The sequence below is a fragment of the Salmo salar genome, chromosome ssa08, assembly GCF_905237065.1.
Source record: "Salmo salar chromosome ssa08, Ssal_v3.1, whole genome shotgun sequence".
Taxonomy (NCBI): domain Eukaryota; kingdom Metazoa; phylum Chordata; class Actinopteri; order Salmoniformes; family Salmonidae; genus Salmo; species Salmo salar.
The window spans coordinates 9,047,601-9,074,533 of NC_059449.1; the positions used below are offsets into that span (position 1 = coordinate 9,047,601).

General features: G+C 42.1%; 4 protein-coding genes across 6 annotated transcripts in view; 1 reads left to right on the forward strand and 3 right to left on the reverse strand.

Moving 5' to 3' along the window:
• LOC106610089 (zinc finger and BTB domain-containing protein 18-like) overlaps nucleotides 1–17,237 on the reverse strand; it is a 35,265-nt gene extending 18,028 nt beyond the window's left edge. The window contains exons 1-3 of one of the 2 annotated variants that reach the window (XM_045723172.1): nucleotides 16,970–17,237; nucleotides 16,425–16,555; nucleotides 13,871–16,204 (exon numbers count right to left, since the gene is read on the reverse strand). In XM_045723172.1, the coding sequence (XP_045579128.1) occupies nucleotides 14,942–16,204; nucleotides 16,425–16,555; nucleotides 16,970–17,237 (1,662 nt within the window). In that variant the 3' untranslated portion in view covers nucleotides 13,871–14,941. Of the gene's footprint in view, nucleotides 1–13,870; nucleotides 16,205–16,424; nucleotides 16,556–16,969 lie in introns of those variants that run through there. The other variant, XM_045723171.1, reaches the window with a different exon arrangement.
• The window catches only part of LOC106610073 (zinc finger protein 214), an 844,054-nt gene that overhangs the window by 699,804 nt on the left and 117,317 nt on the right, over nucleotides 1–26,933 (forward strand). The window lies entirely within an intron of this gene.
• The window catches only part of LOC106610081 (zinc finger and SCAN domain-containing protein 2), a 482,712-nt gene that overhangs the window by 194,399 nt on the left and 261,380 nt on the right, over nucleotides 1–26,933 (reverse strand). The gene's annotated exons all lie outside the window — the stretch shown is intronic.
• Nucleotides 1–26,933, reverse strand: part of LOC106610133 (zinc finger protein 629) — a 254,819-nt gene that overhangs the window by 38,120 nt on the left and 189,766 nt on the right. The gene's annotated exons all lie outside the window — the stretch shown is intronic.

Below are 26,933 nucleotides of genomic sequence, written 5' to 3' on the forward strand. Positions count from 1 at the left end.
GCTCCTGTGGAAGTATTCCACAGCTGCTTTCACTTTGTCCACAGTGGGCTTCATCACCTTCAGAGCATCTCTTACAATCAGGTTGATTGTGTGGGCAAGATATGGATGATGGGTCCATTTAAACATGTTCATGGCTTTGGTTATGTTAGCTGCATTGTCGCTAATACAACAGACCACTTTTCCATCTACTTGCCATTCTCTGGCCACTCTCAACAGTTCCTCTGCCAAGTTCTCTGAGTTGTGTCTGTTGCTGAACTCAAAGCAATCCAGAAGACAGCTAGACATCAAAAAATCTTCAATGAAGTGACATGTAACCAACATGTAAGAAGTGCTTACCCTTGATGTCCAGCAGTCAGTGGTAAGGCAAACTGCAGTAGCTTTTGGACTCTTTCCCGCACTGAAGCCTGTGTGCTCTCATACAGTTGTAGAATAAGTGATTTTGAAAGGGTTTTCCTGCTTGGAATTGTGTACATTGGATTTAGACTATTGCTATAATTTCTAAAACCTCTGTCCTCCATGATCGAAAATGGCTGGAAATCAGTGGCAATCATTTTAGCCAATGCAATATCAATTTGGCCTTGTTTTGCTACAGACATAGACTTTGGCATAAACTGGTCCATAGAAGACTGCGTTGCTGTGGGTCGTGGAGTAGGCCTACTTGACTGAGTGGATACATCTCCACATGTGGAGGTGCTGGCTCCACCACTATCACTAGCAGGCCCGCTAGTTCCTCGAAGCTCCGCTACAGCTAGCTTCACAGTTGGGTGCACAGTTCGCATATGCCGGTGTAGGTTGTGCATAGAACCGGCTTTATATGAGATTTTGTTTTGGCAAATTCTACATTGTGCTCTAACATTGTCTACATTATTAAAATGCATCCAAATGCTACTGTGCTTCCGACTCATTTTCCAGCTGTTGTTTTCACAGCTGTCCTTCCTCTCTCTCCTCGGCTGCTAAGTGTGTGACTGAGTTAGTTGGCTTCGCCCTCCCTCACGCATCTTTGGTTCATTGATTGACAGGAACAACAGGTGAGGCTGTTAGTCTGAACAGACAGTTAGAACGAATCTGTGTGCGCTTGAGCATTTAGGCCTATATTATTTTATTTCTTTTTTTCGTTCTTTGAATTAGTTAATTGTATTCATTTAAATCTTTTGATTATTCATATCTTATTTTTTAAATTTTTTTATAAATAGATTAGGCTCTTCTGATATGCGAGCCGGCTCCCAACGTTCACCTACAAGAGCCAACTCGTTCGCGAACGACCCATCACTACTGGCTTCCAAGTGGCTGAGCCTATAACCTCCCAGGCTCACCCATGGCTGCGCCCCTGCCCAGTCATGTGAAATCCATAGATCAGGGCCTAATTTATTTATTTAAATTTACTGATTTCCTTATGAACTGTAACTCAGTAAAATCGGTGCAATTCTTGCATGTTGCATTTTCTATTTTTTTCAGTAAATACACTATATAAGGCTCCTTAACAGCTTCTACCCCCAAGCCATAAGACTGCTGAACAATTAATCAAATGGCCACCTGGACTATTTACATGTATTATCTATGCATAGTCACTTTACCCTTACCTACATGTACAAATTACCTCTACTAACCTGTACCCCCGCACATTGACTCGGTACCGGTACCCCCTGTATATAGCCACATTATTGTTATATTTTACTTTAGTTTATTTAGTAAATATTTTCATAACTCTATTTCTTGAACTGCATTGTTGACTAAGGGCTTGAAAGTAAGCATTTCATAGTAAGGTCTACTACACCTGTTGTATTCGCCGCATGTGACAAAGAACGTTTGATTTGATTTATATACAAAAGTATGTGGACACCCCTTCATATTAGTGGATTCGGCTATTTCAGCCACACCCGTTACTGACAGGTGTATAAAATCGAGCACACAGCCATGCAATCTCCATAGACAATACGCAGTAGAATGGCCTTACTGAGGACCTCAGTGACTTTCAACGTGGCACTGTCAGTTCATCACATTTCAGTTTGTCACATTTCTGCCCTGCTAGAGATGCCCCGGTCAACCGTAAGTGTTGTTATTGTGAAGTGGAAAAATGTAGGAGCAACAACGGCTCAGCCGTGACTCTGGAGCAGTGGAAACGTGTTCTCTGGAGTGATGAATCACGCTTCACCATCTGGCAGTCCGACAGATGAATCTGGGTTTGGGGGAAGCCAGAAGAACTCTACCTGCCCGAATGCATAGTGCTAACTGTAAAGTTTGGTGGAGGAGGAATAATGGTCTAGGGCTGTTTATCATGGTTCGGGCTAGGCCCCTTAGTTCCAGTGAAGGGAAATCTTAACACTACAGCATACAATAACATTCTAGACGATTCTGTGTTTCAAACTTTGTGGCAACAGTTTGGGGAAGGCCCTTTCTTGTTTCAGCATAACAATGCAACCGTGCACAAAGCAAGGTCCATACAGAAATGGTTTGTCAAGATTGGTGTGGAAGAACTTGACTGGCCTGCACAGAGCCCTGACCTCAGTCCCATCGAACACCTTTGGGATGAATTGGAACGCTGACTGCGAGCCAGGCCTAATCGGCCAACATCAGTGCCGACTTCACTAATGCTGTTGTGGCTGAATGGAAGCAAGTCCCCGCAGCAATGTTCCGACATCTAGTGGAAAGCCTTCCCAGAAAGCCTTCTAGTGGAAATCCATCTCCATATTAGATGATTTTGGAATGAGATGTTCGACTGGCAGGTGTCCACATGCTTTTGGTCATGTAGTGTAGTTCGCCTAAGCGAAGCCCTTTCCACATGTTGGGCAGGCGTACTTACTGATTGTTGGCGTCCGTCCTAACGCTCGGCCCCCCACGCTGTGACCCAATGACACCAGAGGAGGTAAAAGTAGGAGCCACCACCCTCAGTCAGGTGGTTAGTCTTTGACCTCACTCCTTGACCTCGAGCCATTGTTTGGGTGTTGTTGGGATTGTGTGCTGTGTTATAGGCTAGGTACCTCTTGTGTTTAACACCCATCCTGATCATGGATACTGTGATGTTTGTATCATGGAAACAGGATGGTCTATTTCTATTAGCCCCAGGCCCTGCTCCATCCCTGCACTGTCCCTCGTGGTTCGGGCCTTGTTCTGACTTGGCAACGAAGAGTGACTGGTTCTGACCAAGGGCCAGGGTTTGTGACCAGCTGCTTCAGAGGTCCACTCTCTCCCACCAGCAACACCGGATATCAGCGGATCCTCATGGACTGCAGACTGTAAACACAAATTGAACATAAAAGTATGAAGGGATTATATAAGAAACTCTTTGCTGTACTCACAGAAACGTGACATATTATAAAATGTTAACCACAGTCAAGCCCATCTCTAACCCTTTCATTCAAATACCTAAAAATATGGAGCCATTGGAGTTTATCGTTATATATTTTTTTCCATGTGTTGATTCAAGAATTAGGTAAATCAAATCAAATTGTATTTGTCACATGCGCCCGAATACAACAACCTTACAGTGAATTGCTTACTTACAAACCAACAATGCAGTTAAGAAAAATACCACAAAAAAAAGAAATAAAAGTAATAAATAATAAGAGCAGCAGTAAAATAACAATAGCGAGGCTACAGTTGAAGTCGGAAGTTTACATACACCTTAGCCAAATACATTTAAACTCAGTTTCACAATTCCTGACATTTAATCCTAGTAAAAATAATCCTGTCTTAGGTCAGTTAGGATCACCGCTTTATTTTAAGAATGTGAAATGTCAGAATAATAGTAGAGTGTGATTTATTTATTTCAGCTTTTATTTCTTTCATCACATTCCCAGTGGGTGAGAAGTTTACATAGACTCAATTAGTAATTGGTAGCATTGCCTTTAAATTGTTTAACTTGGGTCAAACGTTTTGGGTAACCTTCCACAAGCTTCCCACAATAAGTTGGGTGAATTTTGGCCCATTCCTCCTGACAGTGCTGGTGTAACTGAGTCAGGTTTGTAGGCCTCCTTGTTCACACACGCTTTTTCAGGTCTGCCCACAAATTGTCTATAGGATGAGGTCAGGGCTTTGTGATGGCCACTCCGATACCTTGACTTTGTTGTCCTTAAGCCATTTTGCCACAACTTTGGAAGTGTACTTGGGGTCATTGTCCATTTGGAAGACCCATTTGCGACCAAGCTTTAACTTCCTGACTGATGTCTTGAGATGTTGCTTCAATATATCCACATCATTTTCCCTGCCTCATGATGCCATCTATTTTGTGAAGTGCACCAGACCCTCCTGCAGCAAAGCATCCCGACAACATGATGCTGCCACCCCCGTGCTTCACAGTTGGGATAGGGTTCTTCGGCTTGCAAGCCTCCCCTTTTTCCTCCAAACATAACGATGGTCATTATGGCCAAACAGTTCTATTTTTGTTTCATCAGACCAGAGGACATTTCTCAAAAAAGTACGATCTTTGTCCCCATGTGCAGTTGCAAACCGTAGTCTGGCATTTTTATGGCGGTTTTGGAGCAGTGGCTTCTTACTTGCTGAGTGGCCTTTCAGGTTATGTCGATATAGGACTCGTTGTACTGTGGATATAGATATTTTTGTACCTGTTTCCTTCAGCATCTTCACAAGATCCTTTGCTGTTGTTCTGGGATTGATTTGTACTTTTCGCACCAAAGTACATTCATCTCTAGGAGACAGAACGTGTCTCCTTTCTAAGCAGTATGATGGCCGCGTGGTCCCATGGTGTTTATACTTGCGTCCTATTGTTTGTAGAGATGGACGTGGTACCTTCAGGCATTTGAAAATTGCTCCCAAGGATGAACCAGACTTGTGGAGGTCTACACATTTTTTTCTGAGGTCTTGGCTGATTTCTTTTGTTTTTCCTATGAAGTCAAGCAAAGAGGCACTGAGTTTGAAGGTAGGCTTTGAAATACATCCACAGGTACACCTCCAATTGACTCAAATTATGTAAATTAGCCAAACAGAAGCTTCTAAAGCCATGACATCATTTTCTGGAATTTCCCAAGCTGTTTAAAGGCACAGTCAACTTAGTGTATGTAAAGTTCTGACCAACATCAATTGTGATACTGTGAATTATAAGTGAAATAATTTGTCTGTAAACAGTTGTTAGAAAAATTTGTTGTGTCATGCACAAAGTAGATGTCCTAACCGACTTGCCAAAACTATAGTTTGTTAACAAGAAATTTGTGGAGTGGTTGAACAACGAGTTTTAATGACTCCAACCTAAGTGTATGTAAACTTCCGACTTCAACTGTATATACAGGGGGTACTGGTACAGAGTCAATGTGCGGGGCCACCGGTTAGTTGAGGAAATGTATACATGTGGGTAGAGTTAATAAAGGGATTTATGCATAGATAATAACAGAGAGTAGCAGCAGCGTAAAAGAGGGGATAGTCTAGGTAGCCATTTGATTAGATGTTCAGTAGTCTTATGGCTTGGGGGTAGAAGCTGTTTAGAAGCCTCTTGGACCTAGACTTGGCGCTCCGGTACCGCTTGCCATGCGTTAGCAGAGAGAACAGTCTATGACTTGGGTGGTTGGAGTCTTTGACAATTTTTAGGGCCTTCCTCTGACACTGCCTGGTATAGAGGTCCTGGATGGCAGGAAGTTTGGCCCCAGTGATGTACTGGGCCATACGCACTACCCTCTGTAGTGCCTTGCGGTCGGAGGCCGAGCAGTTCCCATACCAGGCAGTGATGCAATTAGTTAGGATGCTCTCGATGGTGCAGCTGTTGAACCTTTTGAGGATCTGAGGACCCATACCAAATATTTTCAGTCTCCTGAAGGGGAATAGGTTTTGTCATGCACTCTTCACGACTGTCTTGATGTGCTTGGACCATGTTAGTTTGTTGGTGATGTGGACGCCAAGAAACTTGAAGCTCTCAACCTGCTCCACTACAGCCCCGTCGATGAGAATGGGGGCGTGCTCGGTCCTCATTTTCCTGTAGTCAACAATCATCTTCTTAGTCTTGATCACGTTAAGGGAGAGGTTGTTATTCTGGCACCACACGGCCAGGTCTCTGACCTCGTCCCTATATGCTGTCTCGTCATTGTTGGTGATCAGGCTTACCACTGTTGTGTCATCGGCAAACTTAATGATGGTGTTGGAGTCGTGCCTGGCCGTGCAGTCATGAGTGAACAAGGAGTACAGGAGGGTACTGAGCACGCACCTGAGGGGCCCCCGTGTTGAGGATCAGCGTGGCGGATGTGTTGTTACCTACCCTTACCACCTGGGGGCGGCCCGTCAGGAAGTCCAGGATCCAGTTGCAGAGGGAGGTGTTTAGTTCCAGGGTCCTTAGCTTAGTGATGAGCTTCGAGGGCACTATGGTGTTGAACGCTGAGCTGTAGTCAATGAATAGCATTCTCACATAGGTGTTCCTTTTGACCAGGCGTGAAAGGGCAGTGTGGAGTGCAATAGAGATTGCATCATCTGTGGATCTGTTGGGGCAGTATGAAAATTGGAGTGGGTCTAGGGTTTCTGGGAAAATAGTGTTGATGTGAGCCATGACTAGCCTTTCAAAGCACTTCATGGCTACAGACGTGAGTGCTATGGGTCAGTAGTCATTTAGGCAGGTTACCTTAGTGTTCTTGGGCACAGGGGCTATGGTGGTCTGCTTGAAACATGTTGGTATTACAGACTCAGACAGGGACAGGTTGAAAATGTCAGTGAAGACACTTGCCAGTTGGTCAGCGCATGCTCGGAGTGCACATCCTGGTAATCCGTCTGGCCCTGCGGCCTTGTGAATGTTGACCTGTTTAAGGTCTTACATCGGCTGCGGAGAGCGTGATCACACAGTCGTCTGGAACAGCTGATGCTCTCGTGCATGTTTCAGCGTTACTTGCCTCGAAGCGAGCATAGAAGTAATTTAGCTCGTCTGGTAGGCTTGTGTCACTGGGCAGCTCTCGGCTGTGCTTCCCCTGGTAGTCTGTAGTAGTTTGCAAGCCCTGCCACATCCGACGAGCGTCGAAGCCGGTGTAGTATGATTCGATCTTAGTCCTGTATTGATGCTTTGCCTGTTTGATGATTCGTCGGAGGGCATAGCAGGATTTCTTATAAGCTTCCGGGTTAGAGTCCCGCTCCTTTAGCGCATGTTGCCTTTAATCCATGGCTTCTGGTTGGGGTATGTACGTACAGTCACTGTGGGGACGACATCATCAATGCATTTATTGATGAAGCCAGTTACTGATGTTGCTAGCACATATTCCAATCTGTGCTAGCAAAACAGTCCAGTAGCTTAGCATCTGCTTTATCTGACCACTTTTTTTTATTGACCGAGTCACTGGTGCTTCCTGCTTCAATTTTAGCTTGTAAGCAGGAATCAGGAGGATAGAATTATGTTTAGATTAGCCAAATGGAGGGTGAGGGAGAGCTTTTTACGTGTCTCTGTGTTTGGAGTAAAGGTGGTCTAGAGTTGTTTTCCCTCTGGTTGTACATTTAATATGCTGATAGAAATTAGGTAAAAAGGATTTAAGTTTCCCTGCATTAACGTCCCTGGCCACTAGGAGCTGATTGAGATAAGAGAAACAAATGATACAGCCCCAAAAAAAGTCAATTTTGTATTTAATTTCAACAAAAGGGTCATACACTCACATAAGGGACTATACGTGATAAAAATAAAAACTTTTCTGTAAATCTGGTACCCTAGCTTTGATACAATGCATTTTAGAATACTTTGGAAAAGGTTACACACACCTTCACTACTATCCTTATCTCACTATAAAACACCAGTCAGTGGTGTAAAGTACTTAAGTAATTTTATGGGGCATCTATACTTTACTATTCATATTATGGACAACTTTTACTTCAATACATTCCTAAAGAAAATAATGTACTTTTTACTCCATACATTTTCCTTGACACCCAAAAGTACTCATACGTTTTGAATGCTTAGCAGGACAGGAAAATGTTCCTCATGCACTTCGAGAATCCCTGGTCATCCCTACTGCCTCTGATCTGGTGGACACAGTAAACATAAATGCACAATTTAGATCTTGTCTCATCGCTGCAACTCCCTAACGGGCTCGGGAGACGAAGGTCGAGTCATGCGTCCTCTGAAACATGACCCGCCAAACTGCGCTTCTTAACACCTGCCCGCTTAACCTGGAAGCCAGCCGCACCAATATGTCGGAGGAAACACTGTTCAACTGATGACAGAGATCAGCCTGCAGGCGCCCTGACCGCGACAAGGAGTCGCTAGAGCACGATGAGCACAAGTTAGTTTAAGAATAAATTCTTATTTTACAATGACAGCCTACCCCAGGCAAACCCTCCCCTAACCCGGACGACACTGGGCCAATTGTGCACCGCCCTATGGGACTCCCAATCACGGCCGGTTGTGATACAGCCTGGGTTTGTAGTGACGCCTCTAGCATGGCGATGCAGTGCCTTAGACCGCTGCGCCACTCAGGAGGCCCTGTACATTTACTTTTGATACTTAAGTATATTTAAAACCAAATACTTTTGTACTTTTACTGGGTGACTTTCACTTTTACTTGAGTCATTTTCTATTAAGGTATCTTTACTTTTACTAACACATGACCTTTGGGTACTTTTTCCAGCGCTGACACCAGTATCAACATATCAGCATTTTTACAGGCACCATCGAACCAAACATCACCATATCTACTCTGCCTCATACTAATTCTTTCCTCAGTTCACTTCATCCAGTTGAAGTTCCCTATACAGCCAAAATCAACAGAATTAACTACAAACAAACTAACTAGTACTACATTACATGTCACTATACTCTATAGATGGGCCGTGTGCATTTTCTGCTGGTGTATCCTGAGGTAGCACCTTTTTGAGAACATCTTCCCGCAGTGCGTACATGTCCTGTGTGGACCTTCAGGTGCCTTCTGAACCTCTTCTCACACTGGGGGCAGCTGTAGGGTTTCTCTCCTGTGTGAACCCTGAGCCCTTTTCAGGTTGGACGTGGGAGAAACTGGCCCGGCACAGGTGGCAGCTGAAGAGTTTCTCCACCGTGTGCATCCTCTGGTAGAGCTGTTTGGGAAAACCACCTCCATCTGTTTGGGAAAACTGAAGTGCTTCACTTTGGCGCTTCTAACGTTACTGATTCCATCTCTACTACTGTCATTTCTCAATGGGCTTGTGTAGCCATTTAGTGTTGAGACGCCGACATTTTCTGAGGTATAATTTAACATAAGGAGAGTGTGAGGAGGACGAAGGCCAGGAAGTGTCTGTGTTGTCTTAGGGTCCATGTTCCAGTTTATAGATCCTATAGAAGGCAGGCTGAAGGCAGCACCTGTTGGGGGTTAACCTGAGGCTCCATCAGTCTCTCTGAATCACAACTATAGGAGCAGGACGGAGCATCGCTAGCCGAGTCTGTGTCTGTCCTCTCCTGCCGCATACGGACACCTCCCCGTCCCTGCAGACCAAATCTACGCCTTGCCCTGGTCACAGCCAGTCTGTTGTCATGGAGACTAAGTTTGGATGTTGTTTTGTGTTCGACTGTCTGTTTCTGGTTGTGGTTAACAGTGTCGTCCCCCAGGACTTTGTCCCATCCACTGACCTCCACTATGTCGCCTCTGGTCCATTGCCTGCTCAGTGATGTTGTCCTCTGGGCACTTGACTGCATCGGTCTGGGTCTAGGAATCAAAGATGGCTGCCCAGTCTCCTCTGTTAGCCTCCAGCCAATCACCTGCATGAAGAGGTTACAAAATAGACATTACAAACATGGCAGAGAACTCTACAGTTTATTTTTTGTCAATTATCTGGTCAAGTTCATACATTATAATGTGTGTTTTTGTATGTCAACATAAGTTGCATTGATTTAATTTTATGAATGAAGAAAAAAACTATAGCCAGGTGCATCACTATTCTCATTGAAGATCTATTACTGTATGTAGGCTATATGTATGTATCCCTTACCTTGCTCCCCCATCTTTACTCCACTCAGCAGATCAATGCTCTCTGGTTCATCTTCTATTGTCTCCTCTTTGACCAGCAGCAGATCAGGCTTCCCATCCTCCGTGTCTACTGACTGTAAGAGATACAGAGTGAGAGGATGTTGGATCAAGAAATCTGATATGAGCACCCTGCTGTAGGGTTAGCTATGGAGCATTTTCTGATTGGGTAATGAGAGATTGAAAACATGTTAGTTGATTTGATTACTTGACACTAGGTATATTTATTTATAATTAAGTGATTGGTAATAAAGTGTTGTTAGGTGTATGCAGAATATGTTGAGAATAGAGACACTGTTTGAATCAACGTTGTTTCCACGTCTGAACCAACATGGAATAGACGTCTGTGCCCAGTGGGAGTTTACTCCTACTCTAATGGGTCAAAATAGAAGCTATGCATGAAGCCTCTTTAGTCACAAGAGTCACACCTAGTTGACAGATATTTAGGAGACCTCTTGAGCTGTCCTAACCAGTTAAGAGTTACCAGCAGGTGTCTTGGTAATACAACAATGCAGCGAGTCAGTGTTTCCTGTGCCACATGCAATTACTTTGGAGTTGTTGAAAGAATGTTTTGATACTGCCATGTGATCAGTCCATAAATAATCCAGACCTACATGCAACAGTATATCTTGCACCTTTGACAATGAATTCAAATTAGGCATATTTCACATAATAAATAAACCTGTTTTTCTTTGGATTATTTCATTACCTACATTATGTTATTTCAAGTTATCCCTTTGAAGCGCAATAACACATTGTTAAAAACATGTCTAAATTGGTCATGCCCATAAATTGGGCAATTGAAGGCATCTAGGGCTTATGTTACATTTGATTGTGTTTAATTAAAATAGACCTTTAAAATGTTGGATGCAACATTATCGGCAAGTGACTTCATTCCTACTGTGCCAAAGCAATTTAGAGTTGTTAAACGGGAGTGACGAGTGTGCTGATCTAACGGTCATGTTGTCAACAATAAAAATATAGTAAAAAATTTAAAAAAAGGTTATGCATGCCAACATATTAGGCGATAATTAAGAGAAGGCAAAGTCAGGTGAAAATTCTATCAAACGTTTTACCATCGCAACATTTGATGTACAGTCACATTCACTATGGTTGTCTGAAGCATGCTATAGAGTTCACAGCGGGCGATACCTCAACGCAATTATTCCCCTTAATTTGCAAAAATGTCAATGGGCGTCGTCATCACTGTCTTTCCTTTACGGTACCTCAAACTGTTCAGATTACCAGCTGAGAAACTTTTATGAGTGGATTTTACTCCTGGCTCAGAGTTTGTCTGAGCAGTGTCTTAACATCATCCTAAAACACTCTGAGCTGGGAGTTTTTTTTCTCCAGAATTCCTAGGACCTTTTCTGATATGCTTTGTGGACACGAGCCTTGATGTGATGTATACTAAAGAGTCTCAATTAGTCTTAGAATGAAAAGTCTAATTTTGTGTTTATTAAACGTAAACAAATGTTAAATACACCATATGAAAACCACACATACCTCAACAACAAAAAATCATCATGAACTTGATAAACTGCATACATTTTCTCATTAAAAGTGTCTTGGGATAAAAATAAGTAATGAAATAGGCATTTGTGAACATCATATAGCCTATAGTCAAACTCATTTTGCCCCACAGGCCGCATTCAGTCTTCACAGAGGTCAGTGGGCTACTCTTAAAGGGGAATAACAGCACATTTAGAAAATGTGTCTTAAACCGTAAACATTTCTGACTCATTGTTGGACTGTCCGTCAAAGTGTACACCTTTCTCATTCAGGGAGAGAGAGGCAGCGGTAGAGCAAGAGTTACGTTACCAGGTTAAGGTAACTTAAGATATAACTTTGTAGAATAACGCAAATCTACGATAATAATAAATGTTATCAGCAAACATACTAAATTCAGGAAGCCCAAACGATTGAGAAATGTTAGTGATAAATTTGGGTTGTGGGTTGCAATTTTACCTTTTCTGAGAGGGGACAACTCAAACACACCGGCAGTGTTCAAAATAGCCTACATCAGACTTTAGCACATCACCCAACACAACACGCCTTTTACTATATTGTTAGAAGCATCATCAGACGTCGGTAGTAGCCTATTAAATTTCTTTCAATGCATTTTTCGGGAAACCAAGCAGAAAATGCTGTGCTCTAAAGATGACATCGTAGCCACACAAATACAGTGCACTTGGAACTTATTCAGACCCCTTGACTTTTTCCACATTTTGTTATGTTACAGCCTTATTCTAAAATGTATTAAATATTTTTGAACATTTATAAAAAATGTAATTTACTCAGTACTTTGTTGAAGCACCTTTGGCAGCGATTACAGCCTCGAGTCTTCTTGGGTATGACGCTACAAGCTTGGCACACCTTTATTTGGGGAGTTTCTCCCATTCTTCTCTGCAGATCCTCTCAAGCACTGTCAGGTTGGATGGGGAGCTTTTCTGCATGGCTATTTTCAGGTCTCTCCAGAGATGTTCGATTGCGTTCAAGTCCGGGCTCTGGCTGGGCCGCTCAAGGACATTCAGAGACTTGACCCAAAGCCACTCATGCGTTGCCTTGGCTGTGTGCTTAGGGTTGTTGTCCTGTTGGAAGGTGAATCTTCGCCCCAGTCTGAGGTCCTGAGTGCTCTGGAGCAGGTTTTCATCAAGGATCTCTCTGTACTTTGCTCCGTTCATCTTTGCCTCGATACCGACTAGTCTCCCAGTCCCTGCTGCTAAAAAACTTCCCCACAGCATGATGCTGCCACTACCATGCTTCGTCGTAGGGATGGTGCCAGGTTTCCTCCAGGTGTGACGCTTGGCATTCAGGCCAAAGACTTCAATCTTGGTTTCATCAGACCAGAGAATCTTGTTTCTCATGGTCCGAGAGTCTTTAGGGGCCTTTTGGCAAACTCAAAGCGGGCTTTTACTGAGCAGTGGCTTCCGTCTGGCCACTCTACCGTAAACGCTTGATTGGTGGAGTGCTGCAGAGATGACTTCTGGAAGGTTCTCCAATCTCCACAGAGGAACTCTAGAGCTCTGTCAGAGTGACCATCGGGTTCTTGGTCACCTACCTGACCAAGGCCCTTCTCCCCCGATTGCTCAGTTTGGCCAAGCGGGCATCTCTAGGAAGAGTCTTGGTGGTTCCAAACTCGTTCCATTTAAGAATTATGGAGGCCACTGTGTTCTTGGGACCTTCAATGCTGAAGAAATGTTTTGATACCCTTCCCCAGATCTGTGCTTCGATGCAATTCTGTCTCTGGGCTCTACGGACAATTCCTTCGACCTCATGGCTTGGTTTTTGCTCTGACATGCACTGTCAACTGTGGGACCTTATATAGACAGTTGTGTGCCTTTCCTAATCATGTCCAATCATTTGAATTTACCACAGGTGGACTCCAATCCTGTTGTAGAAACATCTCAAGGATGATCAATGGAAACAGGATGCACCTGAGCTCAATTTCGAGTCTTATAGCAAAGGGTCTGAATACTTATGAATATTTTTTATTTTTAATACATTTGCAAAATATAATTAGCTGTTTTTGCTTTGTCATTATGGGTTATTGTGTGTAGATTGCTGAAGAGTGTTTTTTACTTAATCCATTTTTGAATAAAGCTGAAGTAACAAAATGTGGAAAAAGTCAAGGGGTCTGAATACTTTCCGAAGGCACTGTACATTAGAATATAATTGTTGATCTGATCAGAAACACTGTGCTCACAACCTTTATCTCCTAACTGATGTCGTTGGTGTATTTTGTTGTAATATATTGTGCATTATAAACTGGGTGGTTCGAGTCCTGAATGCTGATTGGCTGACAGCTGTATACCATGGGTATGACAAAACATTTATATTTACTGCTCTAATTACGTTGGTAACCAGTTTATAATAGCAATAAGGCACCTCGGGGTTTGTGGTATATGGCCAATATACCACGGCTAAGGGCTGTGTCCAGGCACTCAGCTTTGCGTTGTGCATAAGAACAGCCCTTAGCCGTGGTATATTGACCATATATCACACCTCAGGCCTTATTGCCTAAATAGTCTGTTTTTACCAAGCACAAGTCCATTCAGACGAGGGTCCTGTGCGTGAAACAACACATAACAAGCTTGACAAATGTATACAGAAGAAAGGTTTCACCCACATTTTAGATAAGAAAATATCTGCTTACATTTGTAATGCCAACCATCCAACAAAATAAAAATAATTCCATGTATCTGCCTTCACCCTCTGAATGGCACACATACACAATCCATGTCTCAAGGCTTAAAAATACTTCTTCTCCCCTTCATCGACACTGATTGAAGTGTATTTAACAAGTAACATCAATAAGGGATCATCGCTTTCACCTGGTCAGTCTATGTCATGGAAAGAGTAGGTGTCCCTAATGTTTTGTAAACTCAGTGTATAATCAATACATGACTTTCGAGGAGTAGGGTATTTGATGCACGGGTATTAAAATGCTTTTCCATTGCATAAAATTAGCCTGCATTACCACATTATCTTTCTCGCTTGAGGAAGGCAATTTGGCCCTGGCTTACAAACGAAATCCCCTACATCATTTTGTAAATAATTGTCATTAGTCTACCGATTTTGTAAATGTAGGCTTATAATACATGTAATAATAACACATTTGATCTACCCCAATGAAAAATTGGACAGTGAGCATTAATCACATTTCAATAACATGCATGCATCAGTAGCTATGGTGATGTAGCTCTGGCTCTAGCTCTCTCTCCCTTTGACAGACAGTCAAACAATGATTTGCCATTATTCCCCTTTTAAAAATAAATAAATCGATGCTCCACAACTGTTTAGATTTCGTTTCGATGCCTTTTAGCAAGCTGGACATGAGTGAGGAGTCCATAAATGTAGCTCCATTATTATTCCTACACAGTTCCCATTTGGTTTTAGTGATTTCAATGCCCCCTCCCAAAATGTTTTATATTTTTTTATTCAAACCACCCACGCATTGAATGGGCTCTCTGAGAACCTCTTCCTGCAGTGCGTACAGGCGAATGGCCTCTCTCCCGTGTGGACCTTCAGGTGCATCTTCAGATGGTGCTGGTGGGAGAACCTCTTCTCGCACTGGGGGCAGCTGTATGCTTCTCCCCTGTGTGGACCCTCTGGTGCCTCTTCAGGCTGGATGAGTGGGAGAAACTAGCACGGCACAGGTGACAGCCGAACGGTTTCTCCCCTGTGTGGACCCTCTGGTGCCTCTTCAGGTCACCAGCCTGGGCAAAGCGCATGTGACACTGGGTACAGCTGAAAGGTTTTACCCCTGTGTGGACCCTATGGTGCCTCTTCAGGTCACCAGCCTGGGCGAAGCGCATGTGACACTGGGTACAGCTGAAGGGTTTCACCCCTGTGTGGACCCTCTGGTGGATCTCCACTTTCTGGGGGCAGCTGAAGCCTTTGTTACAGAACATGCAGAAGAATCGTTTCTCTTTACTATTGCCTGATGTTGCTCCCCCTCCCTGAGCCTGGGCTCTAGTTGTGTCGTTTGAGTTCAATACCTGATCGAAAAGGACATGGCCGTGTGAATCAGAAGGCCCCAACGACATGGACACTGGGTCGCGATCTCTGAGCGTGTGTAAAGAGGAGTTGGTTGTGACATTTGGATTTGTCTCTAAGCTTTCGCTGTAATCTAAGAAATCTCTGCCCTGTGAGTGTCTGTCTCCTAGGTGACTATCTGCATTCCATGTGGGAGGAGCGTCGCCCTCCACTTTCACAGTCCCATCATCTACAACTATAACCTCCCCTTTCTTATCTAGGCACCCTTCAGAGTATACACTACTACTGTACCGGTTCCAGTCCCCTGTAGACAGATCAGTCTGTGTCTCTAAACCCAAGGATATGTTGCCAGGGTCCATCTCTGTAGTGTAAGAACAAGACGGATCATTACCAGTGTCTAACGCGTCACCTGAGTCCCGATGGGAATGAACCGTCCTCGGGCTTCGATTACCGTAAAGTAAATACTCTGAGCCGGTAGCAGGAGTACAGCCCAGTCTCCCCGGCCCCAGTCTCTCTGGGTCTGACCTGTGGTCAGATGATCCGTCTTGTAAAAGCCTTTGTGTTACAGTTGAAGTATCTGTGTCTGACTTGAGTACGGCGTTCAGCGTTCCACTGACCTCCGTGATGCTGCATCGTGTCCTGGGCTGGGTCGCAGCAGCGGTGGATAGGTCCTCCGTGGCTACAGGGGGCGCCACTCCAGACGTTACACCAGTATGGATGCTTCTGCTGTGTCGTGGGTCCTCTTCTTCAGTCCTCTCTTGTTTCACCAGAGACAATCCTCCATGACCTGCAGCTTCTGCAGACTGGCACAAGAAGAGAGGTTATTACTGGAGTAGAATGAATAGAAATTAGTAGAATTGGATAACAATGTCGTAGTGAAGTCGCGACAAGCTCCAATATGGCAAACAAATTAGGATTTACATGTAAGCAAGTGAATAGCTGAGGGGAGCCTTTCTGAAATAAACGGGCCAGATTTTATTTACAAAGTGACTGTAGTTTTTTATGCAACACTATTACACTAACCTCTATCACGATAACGTGCTGGGTTGATGTTCCACTCCCCTCATCAACAGTTATTGGTTGGTCATCTCTCCATGTATTGTGTCCCACTGGCTTCACAAAGCTCCTGTGGCCTCCAGTGAGATGTCCTTCACCTGAGAGAGTGATTGGGGGAAAAGAGATGGTTAGGTTTGCTACTGTCAATGCTCAATGCTATATTGTTCACCAATACAATTTTGCCACTGTCTAGAATTGGCAAGGATGTAAGCTAACCCTTCCCATAACTTCTTGATATAATATTTATAGATTGATTGATTATGTTCCATGCGTCACATTGTTTTAATTGAGTAAATAATAGGAAATGCAGTAAATCAAAAATATGGTTATAAATTATGAAATGGTGTCTTTGTGCAAGCTAAGTAAATCAGGGGAATAAGTTTTGCATAGTATCCAAAAACCGACCAAGACCCAATTCAGGTTAACCATGTGGTTAACGCATCTAAAGTCACACATGCTCAGAAGCGAACAGGGCTACATGTCACGCACCCTCGGCCTTCTGCAAAATGTACCTCTTGCGATTCCTTTGTATCGGTCGAGGATCTTGATACTATTGGGACGACTGGCGAGGACGCGCTCTGCGCGCTCCCGTGCCACCTTCAATTCCAATAGCTGTAGTTTCCTCCGCAATCCCCTGTTTTCTTTCTGGCTTTGAGACATTTCCAAACGAAACACTGCATAGTCGTCGTCTACGATTTTACAGATCTCTGCCACGGCTGCATTCGCTAGCACCTCCATAATGGAGGCTATTTGAGTGTGAAAAACCATACAGCTAGCCATTGTTAGCTAGCTTAACCTAGATAACATCGATTAACAAAGTCCAGTCTCCAACGAAAATTAAACACTACCTGGGGTAAGTATGTGATGCTGTGCTGTTATGAGTAATTGTTTTGGTTCCAGTATGTCAATAAACGTCTAAATAACAACAATTAAAAACGCTAAAGTGGTTCTTGGTCAATGTTCACTTCCGTTTACACTGAAGAGAACGGATCTTATTGGTGTGCGTCATAGCTCAAAGGGTGTGGCTAAATGAAAACGGGTACTAAATTTAAAGATATGCGGGCAGTAATTTGTATTACGTTATTGCTTATTACATTACACATCCAGGGCTCTAATTTACATTATAAACTGGGTAGTTGGAGCCCTGAATGCTGATTGACTGAAAGCCGTGATATACCACGGGTATCATTTATTTTTACTGCTCTAATTACGTTGGTAACCAGTTTTATAATAGCAAGAAGGCACCTCGGGGTTTGTGGAATATGGCCAATATACCACAGCTATGAGCTGTATCCAGGCGCCCCGCGTTGCGTTGTGCGTAAGAACAGCCCTTACGCTTCGAACACACCGACTGTGTCATTGCATCACTGCTACGTAACATTTTGCGCAGCTAGGCAACAATACTGATGCAGGTGTCTTTTGCAGATGGTCGCATGCGGTTGGACACATGGAGGAGAGACTCATTTTCGCAGTGTCCTCAAAACCGTGTCTTTTTGACACAACTGCTGACAGCTACAGCGACATAAACACAAAAAATGCTGCTTGGAGACAAGTGTCCACGATAGTAGGATTGCCAGGTCAGTTTAGTAGTGAGCTTGTGCTAGATGTGGCTAGTTAACGTGACCCACAACAATGGGTCCTGGAGAAGACTAGCCTACCTTCATCAGAGCAGAAGGCACCCCAATTTTCTTTTCATTTGGTAACATTGCATAATTAAAAAATGATTTGAAACCAACTTTGGGAAAAGTTATAGTCCTACTGAACATTCTGTAAAAGTACATTTGATGTCAAATAGGGACTATTAACTAGAGAGCCCTTTAGCTAGCTAGGTTGCACATACAAACAATGTATCAAATATCAATCAATTATGGTATCAAAGGCGTAAAAAATGTACTAGAATGTATCTTACCGGAGACAAATCGCCAGGCGTTCAACTGGGCTGATGGACTCCCGGTAGTTGGTATCCATCCGGATGATCCTGGCTCCAACCATCTGGAGCAGGTGATCGAACTGGCTTCGGTCCAGACGAAAGTAACTTCGGAATTCCTCTCCAAACAGTCGAAGCTCTTGAATGAGACGGTGGAGCTCCCCTGCCTGCTTTCGGGACTTTAACCATCTCTGGACCCACACAGACCTGCGCTTTCGGCGGGGATGGTCCCGGCTCAACAGCGCGACCAAGACCATCTTCCTCAACGTTGGTCTCATTGTTGAAAGAGCCGACTCTGCTATCTTGACTATTATGCATTTCGCTCCAAAGCTGCATTTTGGAGGGAAATTATATTATAGGCTCTCACAATTAATTTGTGGATGTCATCGAATAAATAATATACTTGGCAAATAAATGAATAAAAAATGTAAAGAAATTCTCTAGTCAAACTGTTTTTATTATGTAATCCCACATTTTTTTCTACTGGATATGTGTGCAACAAAAATTCAACATTCACATTTTGCTACTTTCTGTCAAGTCTACGCATACAATTTGATGCATACGTTCGATAGAACGCACTGCAACTGCCTCTGCAACGCAATGCTGCAAGGCAAACGCAGTGTTCAATTGGAAATGAATGTACTTCTGGTGTATCGAAACGCAACGACGCAGTCAGTGTGTTCGAAGTGTTAGCCGTGGTTTATTGGCCATATACCACACCCCCTCGCACCTTATTGCTTAAATATGGTCTGAATGCGGCAAGGGTACGTTCCCTTGCAAAGCCCATTCTTTCTTCACATTGACACCTCGTCGTCTTTGCCCATATTTTCTTCTCATTCTCATTGGCGCTACAGCAGACAAATGCCGCATTCACAAAGATACACACAGCGAGGCAGGGCTTAACGGGACCACGCCCCTGATTAGAGTACAGTTGTAGGGTACCCCATTACTCCTATGATAAATTGCTTACTTTACTCATATCCTGTATTATTTTTACAATAATTTCATTAACAATAAACATTTTGGATATGCTTGGTTGGTAATTTTTAACATACTTTTATGTCGTCTTAATCAACAAACTATACTGAACAAATATATAAACGCAACATGCAACAATTTCAATGATTTTGATGTTACAGTTCACCAGTTCGAATTACATTGTAGAGAAATTAACATTCAATTCTCTGGCAACAGCTCTGGTGGACATTCCTGCAGCCATCATGAATTGCACACTCCCTCAACTTGAGACATCTGTGGCATTGTGTTGTGACAAAACTGCACATTTTAGAGTGGCCTTTTATTGTCCCCTGCACAAGGTGCACTTGTGTAATGATCATGCTGTTTAATCAGCTTGTTGATATGTCACACCTGTCAGGTGGATGGATCATCTTGACAAAGGCTAAAATGCTCACTAACAGGGATGTAAACAAATGTCTGCACAAAATGTGAGAGAAATAAGCTTTGTGTGTGTATGGAACATTTCTGGGATAATTTATTTCAGCTCATGAAACATGGGACCGACACTTTATATTTTTGTTCAATGTACATCATACCTAAAAACACTTTCATTCTAAATGTAAAAATGTTAGCTTAATTATGTCACTCTGTGAGGCAGCCCGGTTCCAAATCAAATGCAATCAACTTTCAGCCGATTCAAAACATGCCTGCACGTGCGCCCGGGTGAGATTAATCTTACCATGTCATTTTTTGCTCTTGTTGGGGAAACAAAAAGTTATTATAATATAACATGTAATTGAATGGTCTACTGTAATGTTGTCTGTGTATTGTAGAAAATATAAAATCAAATGTTTGTTTCTGTTGTCATTATTTTGGGGGTTTGTAAACAGACTGGAGTATGAGAATTGCCAACTACTGGATGCATTTTATATATATATAGTTGATTTTCCATGAACAAATGTTACATTATATTATTTCTTACCATCAGCTCCTGTAATATTTACTCCAACCATAATAACACTGGTTGAAGGGGGGAAGAGAGATTGAATATGGCCCTGTGTTACACTTAATCAAGTTTTATTAGTCATATACAGTGGCAACCTGTCATTCAGGGCAGAGCCCCACCTGTTTTGAGTGCCACACTTTTAGGTAAAAAATATATATATGTATGTTATTTTGGCATTAATGTGTCATATCAGTTTGCAAAAAAAATAATAATCTAATTGAGTTAATAAAAGCCTCATACTAACATGGTCTCCTTTTTGCTTTCTTGAGTAAGGCAGCTCCAAAATGAAGGTGTTTCAGCCTAGCTCAGTGCTTTCTGTGGTGGTGGGGCTAGCCAGCAGAAAATACAGAGCGTTGCGCCTGATTGGCTCAGTTTTCTGTCACTCATGAGACAGTACGTCATCCCCAATTCTAAGGTTAGAGCTCTAAAAATGTTGCCCCTTGGGTTCTGCCATAGAGTTATTAGAAGTGCCCATCCAAGAACACTCAAGGTCATTGACCACAGCTATAACATGATTTGATTGGACTGATCATCTTACTTTCAAAGTCTTAGCCAGCAGTCATCATCAGTTGTCATCAAGTCGACAATCTACTGGCAAATCCTTTTTATTCCTTGTCATATGAAGAGAAATAATGAAGAGAAATTGTACATAAAGATTACATTGTACATAGATTACACAACAAGTTGGAAATCGCAAATTCAACAATGAGTCCTTTGGAAGGAATCAGTGGCTAACAGCAAGCTTTGCAAAGAAACCACTAACGTCAGCCTGCTATTCAATGGAGTGGCTGTTTTTTTCCCCCCTTGAGTTCCCACCATAAATTCAGAGAATGCCAGACTTTGATGACAAAGTTTGATGTAGGCCCTAACAGTTTGAGGGCACAGTTTGTCACCGTTCTAGTGCAATTAATATATTGTTTAGTGTTGTGTAGTGGCTTTGCTGGCATGCATCCCACATATATATTTTTTTGCCCCAGCAAGATTTACATGCTAAAATCGCCACTGGTCATATGTACGGGATACACATAGTAGGCCTACTGTATACACTCAGCAAGGTCACCCATGATACAAGTGAGTACTCAACGTCCATCCATGTTTGAGAACGTTGGGAGATGACATTGAAACCGGCCACGAGGGGCTACAGGTGAGCTCTGTTACCTTCAAGTAGGTTTTGATTTTGCTAGGGCGTTGTGGACGGGGATGGCGGGTGAGTGTAAGCATCTGCCTCTGAACCTTAAGAATTTAGAGTTAATGCCTGAACATAGCTCCTTAAGGATAGGGGGTGCTACAGCGAATCTTGAAAAAAATACGTGCCCATTTTAAACGGCCTCCTACTCAAACTCAGAAGCTAGGATATGCATATAATTAGTAGATTTGGATAGAAAACACTCTAAAGTTTCTAAAACTGTTTGAATGGTGTCTGTGAGTATAACAGAACTCATATGGCAGTCAAAACCCCGAGACAGATCCCATGCAGGAAGTGGAAATCTGATTTGTGGACTCACCTTCAGCACTTTGCCTATAAAACACACCGTGAGTTAGGATTCATTGAGCACTTCCTAAGGCTTCCACTAGATGTCACCAGTCTTTACGAAGTGGTTTGAGTCTTCTATGGTACAAACTGACCGAAAGAGAGGCTTTGGAAGTTGGTCACAGGGGGAGGGCCATTACTACTATGACGCGGGCGCCCATGGCTACCCTCCCCTTTCGAAACGTTTAGTAAGACAATGCAATCGTCCCCCTTGAATATTATTGAAGCTCTGGTTGAAAAAGGCCCTAAAGATTTATGTTATACAACGTTTGAACGAACTTAAATATATTTAAGTTCGTTCAAACATAAATCTTTATATTTAATCCCACGCGCTACAGTACATTTTGAGTAGCCTTCGGAACGCGCTAACAAGAAGAAGCTATTGGGACATAACTTATTAACTTTTTCGAACAAAACTACATTTGTTGTGGACCTGGGATTCCTGGAAGTGCCTTCTGATGAAGATAATCAAAGGTAAGGGAATATTTACAATAGTATATTTGATTTTAGATGGTTCCAAGATGGCGCTAACCTGTATCGCCTAGCCTATTTTTCTGAGCATAGCATCCCCTTTTATTGCAAAGTATGATTTCCCTGTAAAGTTATTTTTTAATCTGGCAATGTGGTTGCATTCACGAGATGTTAATCTATAATTCTTTGAATGACAATATTAAATTTAAAAAATGTTTTCGAATAGTAATTTGGTAAATTGTAGCGCTGATTCACCGGATGCATTTGAGGGAAAATATTTTCTGAACGTCACGCGCTGATGTAAAATGCTGTTTTTATATATAAATATGAACTTTATCGAACAAAAGAATGCATGTATTGTGTAACATGATGTCCTAGGAGTGTCATCTGATGAAGATTGTCAAAGGTTAGTGCTTCATTTAGCTCTTTTTTGGTTATTTGTGATGCATGTGGTTGGTCGGAAAATGGCGGTGTGGCTATTTTGACGATGTACTCTCCTAACATAATGTATTGTTTTGCTTTCGCTGTAAAGCCTTTTTGAAATTGGACAACGTGGTTCGATTCAGGAGAAGTGTATTTATAAAACGGTGTAAAATAGTCCTATGTTTGAGAAAAAAAATGTATTAGATTTGGTTATGGTTAGGTTATGAATATGGCGCTCTGATTTTTCGCTGGATGTTGATCCCGCATACGGGACCAGCCTTTCAAAAGGTTTTACCCCTAACTTAAAAAATGCGGAGTTAAGTTAAGGCATTAACCTTCAATACTTCAAAATGTGACGTTTGGAACAACTTCAATTTGACATTTGAGAAACATGGATGAACGTCTTCTGATGTGAGACTGTGAGAGCTGGTAGATACATCATCCAACGAAATGCTTACTTAACACAAAAACAATTGAGAATTGCTGCTAGCTACTGGATGCATTTATATATCATTAATTTTCTGTGAGCATGCAGTACATTACAGTGTTACCATCAGCTCCTGTAATATTTACTCCAACCATAATAGCACTGGTTGAAGGGGGGAAGAGAGATTGAATATGACCCTGTGTTATTATTATTCCAGTTTTATTAATCGTATATTCGGGATACACATGGCATACGCCATCCAACGAAATGCTTACTTAATCATCACAATACTTTTTATTTGTATCTTTCCAGTATGTTACCCAATTACCACAGCTGTAATAATAATCAATGCAGATAGTCAATCAACATGATATGATGTATGTCATTTAGATATTGCTTCCGGGTCATTCAATGTCATTTCTGCATGCCATGACACCCACCATCCGATTGTTCTGAAAGTGTTTCTGTATTTAGAAACAGATAAGATAAGCGTTCTGGAAACATTATTTTGTTGAAATATAATGTGATCTCTGAGAAATTAAGCTAATTGATTGCATCCAACTCATTGTTAGAAAAAAAGTTTGGTCCAAATCAGATGTTAGGTACTATATTTATTGAATATTAAATGAATCCTATACATTAAAATGGCCAATTAGGTTGAAATCAATTAGCTTAATTTCTCAGAGATTAAATTATATTTAAACAAAATAATCTTGCAGGAATGCTAGTTTTAGGATTTCTAAGAACAGAAACGAGATCCTGCAAGATGAGTATCGTATCGGCTCAGTCTGCCCATCCTGGACCTGCTGCAGTGAGGCGTGTTATTGGAAGAACAGAAAAAAATGGCACCATTTGTCAGCAGATGGGACAGTTAATAGCACCACGCCAAGTCCCACACCTCCAATACGCAATTATACAGGAACCATAGAAGAGGTGGCAGAAGCTGCTACCGAACAGAACGCACATGCTCCTGGTTCTCTGGGTGGATGTTTTGTTGATCATCTCTGCAGAGCAGTGTTAGAAGTCCAATCAAAAAAATGAGTCAGAACTATCACAATGAGGACTGGGTTGCTGACCCCTTCTATGAGTGAATCTTCTTGTAGTAAATAGTCCACATCCCCACACTGGTTTTCATCCATTACACCCCCTCATATCCTGCACTACTTATTTCATTGGAATTATGGTAGTGTGAGCGAGAGATTGTCAATCAAAGAACCCTTCCACAGTCATGCAAAATGGGCTGCAGAATCCCGGATGGGGGTTGTCCAAGTAGAATCCCCTTAGGTGCCCCCTTCTCCCAGTCCCTGTGTAACCCGAGGGAGACAAAAGAAGCACTAGTTGAATTTATGTCAGTCTTTCCGCTTTAGTTTAATGACATTGAACCAAATAGATTCATTTAATATCAATTGAATGAAATTATTTTAGAACTGTGTAATATTTAAATATTGTGTTGAAATGTATAGAGGGGAAAACTGAGCAGGTTAGAAGAGCGCAGCTTCCCCCAGTTAACTGTTTCTGGGAAGAGTTTTTGGCAGCCAAATATACAAATGTTAATGTCAGTATTACTGCTCCCAAATTACATACTCTGATACAGCTGAAAAGGAGGTGAGGGGAAATAATGCAAGGAATCGAGGAAAGATTCATTGAGATTGCATGTCCTCTCTCTCCCTCTGTTCCAATTACGTCTCCCTTCCCTACCTGGTGTTGAGGTTAATGCAAGGTTCTGCATTCTCCTCCCAGGCTCGTTGTGAATGAAATGAGAATGCAAATGTTGGAAACATGAATGATTCTGCACATTGGCCTGGATATTGATGATGTTTTGTGTCATGACCAGGCAAAGGTCGAACAATTATTTTAACACATTTACCACTATAGCCTCATCTCTAGTTAAGAATTGCCGACCTGCTCTGGACAGTCATTCATTAACAACTTGTACCTTAGCAAAGTTATCACAAATGATTTACTTCAGCTGTACATGGTAACAGAGGACAAAGTTTCCAATCTACTATGCTTAATGAGCACAAACAAAGCAGACTGGCCTGGATAACCTTCCTGCAAGATTCATAAAGTATAGTGCTCGTCACTGCTAAAATGATAACACATATTGTAAACCTTTCTATTAGTAGTGGTACATTTCCCAATGATCTCAAAACAACCCGGGTGTTTCCACTCCACAAGATCCTCAGCACCTTATCCGAAGTTGTTGAGAGATTTGTTTTTAATCAACTTGAGGGATACCTTCTTGAGCACAAACTTCTTTATGAACTCCAGTCTGCCTTTAGAACCGCTCATTACATTGATACTTGCCTCATCCACCTTTTTGACCACATCAAGCAGGAAAGTGAGAAGGGGAACTATACAGGTATGGTCATGTTAGACTTGCAGAAAGCTTTTGACACTGTGGACCTCGATGTTCTTCTGATGAAACTAATCCATGGGTCTAAATTGTGTAGCAGTGAATTGTTTTAGGTCTTATCTGACCAGCCGAACACAAATATGTAATGTTGGTGATGTTCTGTCAAAAGTCCAAATAAATATCCTGTGGAGTACCGCAGGGATCCATTTTAGGGCCTCTCTTATTTCTAATATACGTTAATGATATGCCAGATACAGTAAAGTGCAAACTCTTGCTTTATGCTGATGACTCAGCCATATTGGTATCAGTGAAGGATAAAGTTTATATAGAGGAGACCCTGAGTAAGTAATTACATGTTGTTAGAGATTGGTTGACTGACAAATTGTCACTACATTTGGTAAAAACTGAATCGATTTTGTTTGGAACAAAACGTAGATTTCTTAGGGCTGACAAGATAAAGGGAAACTGTGCAGGCAAGGAGATTGAATCTAAAACAAGTGTAACTTATCTTGGTATGTCCCTAGATCAATCCCTTTCTGGGGACCTGATTGCTGCTAACATTCTTTCTAAAAAGGCGAACAAATTGAAATGTTTATCGTAACACTAGATATTTTAACATCAAAGTTAAGAAATTGCTTGTCTCAACCTTGATTCAGTGTAATTTTGATTACGCCTGCTCTGCTTGGTATAGCAGGCTATCAAAAAAGCTTAAAACGAGAATGCAGGTCATGCAAAATAATGTTATCAGGTATATGCTTAATGTCTCCCCTTGGAACCATATAGGGGTACAGGAGTTCCAGGAGGTGGGCTTGTTGAAGTTGGAGTCCAGAGTGGACCAACTTAAACTTAATCATATGTTTGACATCTTAAATGATCGTGCCCAAGGATATATGAAACAAACCACACCGATATGGTCTATAACCAACACAGTTACAATACCAGAGCTAGTGATATGTCTTGTAAAATCCCCAAAGTAAAACAGTACCGTGAGGAGCTATACAGGCATTTGTCTATGGAATAGCCTCCCCTTGGAGATCATGCAAATAAAAAGTAGAAATAGCTTTAAAAAGCAGGTAAAGGTTTTCATTTGTACAAGGTTGCCAAAGAGAAACCACTCCATTGCCCCGTGTGCCCCCTACTGCTGGTCAGGTGTATTTATTTGAACGATAGGTATGATGTGCAATGAATAGATAGTTTTCTTAAGGTTGAAATGTGCAATTAATATGGTTGATTTTTAAAGTTAGGAAAAAGTGTAGGGAATATTGCCACTTTTTAGGATGTCAATATAAATGAATGTATTTATAATTTTGTCTTGCCTTTAAATCATATGTTTTTCTCCCCAATTTCGTGGTATCCAATTGTCACTGCGAAGGTCGAG